A 5,488-nucleotide genomic window follows, 5' to 3' on the forward strand; every position below is an offset into this window, starting at 1 on the left:
TGACCATGCGTTTCGTAAAACCGTACAACACGCTCGCGGAGTGCTTGCTGTTTCGACGCCATCTCCGATTGAACTGACAGCACCCGAGCGAAAAGAAACATGCCACCCATTTCTAGGGAGTCCAGAGAGCTATTCTCTTGGAGAGAAATAAAATTACGCTCTTTACTTTAATTACGGAAAATATTTAAATCATTCTCATTTTTTATTGAACCCCCGTTAGTCCTATGTGCTACCCCTTAATTAATTTGGGGACTCTTTCTATTCGTAGATCAGTTCAGTGTTGGAATAATCCGCTGGTGTTTTCTGCAGTTAGGAACATAATTGCAACTGAAAGGTTAGTTTGGATGTATTCATAATAAAAGTATAGAATATATAGTTATAAACCAACCGTTTCCTGTGTTTATATAATACTTTTCTACTTATATTTACAAATTGAATTATGAGTCAAAGTTAATATTAAAAACAACTAGGCCCAATAAGCATATCCAACATCAGGTCTAATTTACTGTATTCCAACATGTCGAACTATATCAAGCATTGTAGTTGTTGGTCTGTATATTCTTCAGGCAGTGGCATCTCTTTTAAGAGATTAGTCTATTTTGTAAGTTACTATAAGCTACTACTTTCGCTTATGCTATTTTATGCAGTAGTCAATTCGTTGCTGTCGAATAACTGCATCCTGTTTAAGACAACGTTCCTTCAAAGAATTGACATCCTTTTGCAAATTTGCGATCGTTACATCCTTCTTGTCGATTGCCTGCTGAACCCTGCCGAAAAATATATAAATAATTACATCATGTCACCTGGAATTAATTTCCCAGTTGATACCTGCAGTAAATTCGTTCAATTTCACGTTCGCGTTCCTGCTGCATGTTGGTCAGATCTTTTTGAACCTCTTTCCGAGCCTCCTCCTTCATGGATTCCTTTTCACGAAGAAGATCTTCGCACAATTTCTTTGAATGGTTCAACTGTAATTCGAGCTGCTTCGCGGAAGATTTCATGTTCTGTATAATCGCTTCGCTCTCCGACAACTTATCTCGCGTATCCTGGTATTTTTGCTTGAGCAGTGCCTCGGTGGCTTCCTGCTCGTGCATTTCCACCTGATGTTTCTCTTTGAGACGACTGAAATGTAGGCTTAATACAGACCTTACGTATCTAATGATATCTAACTTACTTCATTTTAGCATCGAAATCCTGTTGGTACTTTTGAGTTTCGGCATCAACTTTGGCGACAATTCGATCGATCTGTTGATCTCTTTCTGCCCTTAACTGCTGTCTAACAACGTTTTCACGGTCTTCCATGGCATTTTTTGCGCTCTCCTCATGTTTTCTTTTCCAAACTGAAAAGTCGGCTTCTAGCTGATTCTGCAGTTTCGCTAGCTCTTCCTAAAATTGATAGAAACAGTTACGGCGAATCGAATAAATGTACTGTTACTCGTTAGTACCTTATGTTTATTCTCCCGATCTTTCAACATCTGTACGTACTCTTTACGAGCAAATTCCAAATTTTTAGCATTCTCGCACTTTAGCTCTTGAATTTGAGTTTCAAAGTACTGATTACGATTCTTGAGGTCTTTTAGATTCCTTTCCTTCTCAATTTCGAATTCATTTAGCAAATGCTGACGTTGCTGTTCAAATATGGATCGCTCCTCGCTAACCTGTTTGTCGAACCTTTCCAGCAGACTTTGTCTTTCCCTTTCGATGAAGGCATCCCTATCCTTCTGCAAACTTTGCCGAATATCAGCTTCCTTCTGTTCGTACTGCAGTTTTAGTTCCGAAATCGCGCACATCATCTCATCCTTGTGTTGTCGTTTCAGCTCTGCCACATCTTTCTGATGAGTTGCCGTCATTTTATTTATCTCTAGTTCCAAGCCCTTCACGGTCAGTTCCTTAATTTTTTTAGTATTTTCCCTAACCCATTTTTCTCGTCTAATCTTTTCAGCTGCAAGTGCAGTATCTTTTGCCCTTTCCAATTCTGTCTTCAGTCGATGCTCCCAGATTTGATTCTGCGATTCGATCCTCCGCGTCAATTGTGTAACTTTCTCACACAGCCCCGATTTGTCCTTGATCAGCTGATCGATAAACTCTTGATGCCGACCAATGATGTCCTCGTAGTGCTTTTTCTGCTCTTTTAGCTTATTTAAGAAGGCGGTCTTCTCTGCGCGCAGTGCTTTCATCTTGTCGGTCTTCAGATTCGACACGTGATCCTTTGATAGATGAATTGCATTGCTCAATTCGTTGGCCCGGAGCGAAAGTTTTATAACACGCCTGGCCAGTTGATGGATGGGTATCTCCAGAAGGTCACTCATTCTAGAAAAAATAAGTGATGTCAAGGTAAAAGTTTCTACTCGCTGTACATTATCACCCACTTTGGAATTGTTTCCATGTAATCTGGTTCCGCAGCGAATTCTATCTCTGACCGATCCGACTCCGACGGAGCTACTGTTTTAAGCGCTTTCTCACACTTCAAATCTACCTGGTCGAGATAGGAAAACAGATCATTTAGCTTGTCTTTATCGTGCTGGTCATGCTGATGAAACTGAGGCCCAGAACTGTCAGGTGATTCACGTAAATCAAGGATGTTGCTCAACCGATACTCGACTTCACTTTTGAGGGTCTGGAAATCTGTTCCAAAGAAAAGTGTACTCTATGATTACTTCACCAAATCATCAAACGTCAACCATACTAACCCGGCTTCGGCTTGATAATTTCATTCGCCAGTAACGATTCTTCGTCGTACTTTATCTGTTCATTACCTGTCGTCTCCCGGGATCGAGCAGGATCAAAATTGTAGCAGGACTCGTCATCGGTAGTTTTGCTAGGATCATTCGGAGTTGTCGGACGTCCCTTGATTTCCTCCACCGTTCCCAGCGTAGCTCGCATAGCCGTGTCCGTCGCTTCAAACGGCCCATGAAAAGTTTCCTCATTGCAGGACATCCAACTGACTATCTTTTCCATCTGGAATTCTGAGATGTTGCTATCCTGGCGACAAAGTGGGCCCAAGAACTTATTTGACGCGTTATTATTCTTCGGATTTCTGAGGATTGATTTTTGAACATCGGCAGATTTTGGCTTTTCAAGAGTTTTGCTATTCTTTTTACACGTTAACACGGAGGTTTTCTGATTGGATTTGTTAGATTTGATATCATTCAAGTTCTGTCCCTTAACTTTGAAGTGGTTTTTGATTATTTGGTTGGGTGTATTCCCCAACTTGTTTTTATCAGGATCGGACAATTTTGAATCAATTTTAATCGGTTGAAACTTATCCATGAGAATTGGTTTAGATTCATTGTTCAGATTGACCTGTAATGTGTCTTCCTTATAATTATGTTTAGAAGTGTCGTTTTGTTGGTTGATGATCTCATTGATGCATTCGTAGTATTCGTTAATCACATCCTTTTTCGGTTCCCCTATATGTCTGCGTGGTTTCTCCCTCAAGTCGTCGTTGGCAGTTATCTTATAGGTCTCCTCCACGTATGTCTCTGTAACTTCAACCGTGTACATCTTCGGATCGTAGGGCTTAGCACACTCTGACTGAACCAACTTTAATTCCATTTCTCTCCGGCGGTTTATGTCTTCAATCTCTTTCTTGTAGTCTTCGATAATTTTGTTTGAATCATTTTCGTCGACGAACGAGTCCTGTTTCGAACCAAATTTAACATTTTTTTCAGTCTTTTCCTCTCTAGTATCATTGCTGGAACTCACCAAATCATCTTCAAATTTCACCGAATTACTGACTATTGGTTTTACTTGCTCTATCAACGGTTCTTGAAAGTTTTGGCTGTCATATATCGATTCATTTCTGCACAGGGACTTTTCTAGTTGATCCTGTTTCTCAACAGCAAAATCATTATCTTCATATTCGCTGTAGTCAACCTCGTAAGGGTCATTAGAACTGAACGACACCCTACCGGGCAGATCAATATTTTTTTGTATTTTTGAAACACCACTTGGTTGCCTTTCATTATTAGTTTTTTTCGAAACTGGTTTACGCGTAGCGCCACGTGGAGCCGGTGGTTTCTTATCAGCTCCAGCTATGATCTTCAGTTTATCTGCGAACCAGATGTTCTCAAGTTCAGCTTCATTGTTCGATTCCTGTGTGTCTTCGTCCATACTGGTTTCCTCCTCAGAGCTACAATCTACCAGATTTTTCCTTGAGGTAACGATACTCCGTTTCTTACTTTTCACTTTTGACATTTGCTTAGTCGAGCGACCGCCAGTCAGTGTCTTTGTCCCCCAGTAGCGTGAGATCGGCTCCGCTAACAGTGACTTCAGGAGACTGGACGACGAAGTGCTACGCTTTGACAGATAACCTCCTATTGTTGACGACGGTTTTCGTTGTATTTGACTATCTGCCGATAGGGGACGTTTTATGTGAGCCGCAAAGCGACGACTGTTGAATGCCGATCCGGGACGGGAAGAACCTGCACCTACCAGGTGCATATAATTGTTTGTGGGGGTAGTCTTTTCGCGCGTTGCTAGGTTAATCTGTATGGATACACACATATTTGACTTCGAATTCGCAAAACACATTTGTAATAAAACTAACAAACCTGTGATCCGTACAGACTGAGTTCCATAATTATGTGAGAGATCCGTTTATTTGCTACATACTGTATATTAATAAAATGTGATTTTTCATTAACAATTATCTGCAAAACCGGAAGACCGCTGTTCCGATGTAAACACTTCGGGTTTCATTGTAAGCAGTTTATTGAACAAGGACAAACACTGGTGACGCCTTGACGACTGGTTTCCTGGGCACGCGTTGCGGGAGCCATGGCGATATGCGTGGTTAAACAAAAAGGGAAACCACGTGGTGAAGTGTCGTCGCGACGGTCATGCACATGCATGTCAGTGTTGTGGTATAGTCAGAGGGAGAGTGTTGGAATTTGAATTCAATTGCACATAAAACTGATAAAATTCGCTGTTCTGAATGTGTTGATTTCATAGTTAAATGTTCGCAATTGGTGAACGCATATAATATTATTTGCGTCTAAATAATTTAATATTCTTTTCTGATCTCTGATCTTCAAGTCTTTGTTTCTAGATATCACTGTGATTCTTATGAAACAGACTGAAAAGTAGATAGTTTTACTTTGATCTTGCAAAATGGATTATTACTGCTAATACTACGCATCACATCAAAATTCACACAATCCAGTCGTTATTAAGACCCTCGTGGCACCAGCACAAGGCGCGCGCGACATTCCACCATAATCGATGAAACAAACGAGAGCTCGATTTGTTCCATGAGAAAACTAAACCGCGAGAGTGATTTTCGATGAAAATCACTCTCCCCTGTCGTCGCATCCGTCCGTGGGAATTTAATGGATTCAATGATGTTGAATCTAGCATGTATTTCGTTACTTTTCCGTCGATTAAACTGCACTGTTCTCTCGCTCATCTCGTCTCGCGTATAGAATTCTCACCGCGCGGATGACAATCCCCAGCTGTTCAATAAGCGACAGCCATACGTACCTCTTCT

At 41.0% G+C, this 5,488-nt stretch overlaps 1 protein-coding gene across 1 annotated transcript; it reads right to left on the bottom strand.

Moving 5' to 3' along the window:
• Window positions 1-261: 261 nt before the first annotated feature.
• On the bottom strand, window positions 262-5,007 carry LOC131688676 (centrosomal protein of 131 kDa). Its single transcript, XM_058973110.1, has 7 exons — window positions 4,554-5,007; window positions 2,691-4,488; window positions 2,370-2,625; window positions 1,446-2,310; window positions 1,175-1,386; window positions 829-1,122; window positions 262-767 (listed from the first exon to the last, which is right to left on the bottom strand). The coding sequence occupies exons 1-7, from the start codon at window positions 4,578-4,580 to the stop codon at window positions 635-637; spliced, it is 3,585 nt and encodes a 1,194-aa protein (XP_058829093.1). The 5' UTR covers window positions 4,581-5,007; the 3' UTR covers window positions 262-634.
• Window positions 5,008-5,488: the final 481 nt, after the last annotated feature.

This window comes from Topomyia yanbarensis, chromosome 3 (genome assembly GCF_030247195.1).
Source record: "Topomyia yanbarensis strain Yona2022 chromosome 3, ASM3024719v1, whole genome shotgun sequence".
Classification (NCBI taxonomy): domain Eukaryota; kingdom Metazoa; phylum Arthropoda; class Insecta; order Diptera; family Culicidae; genus Topomyia; species Topomyia yanbarensis.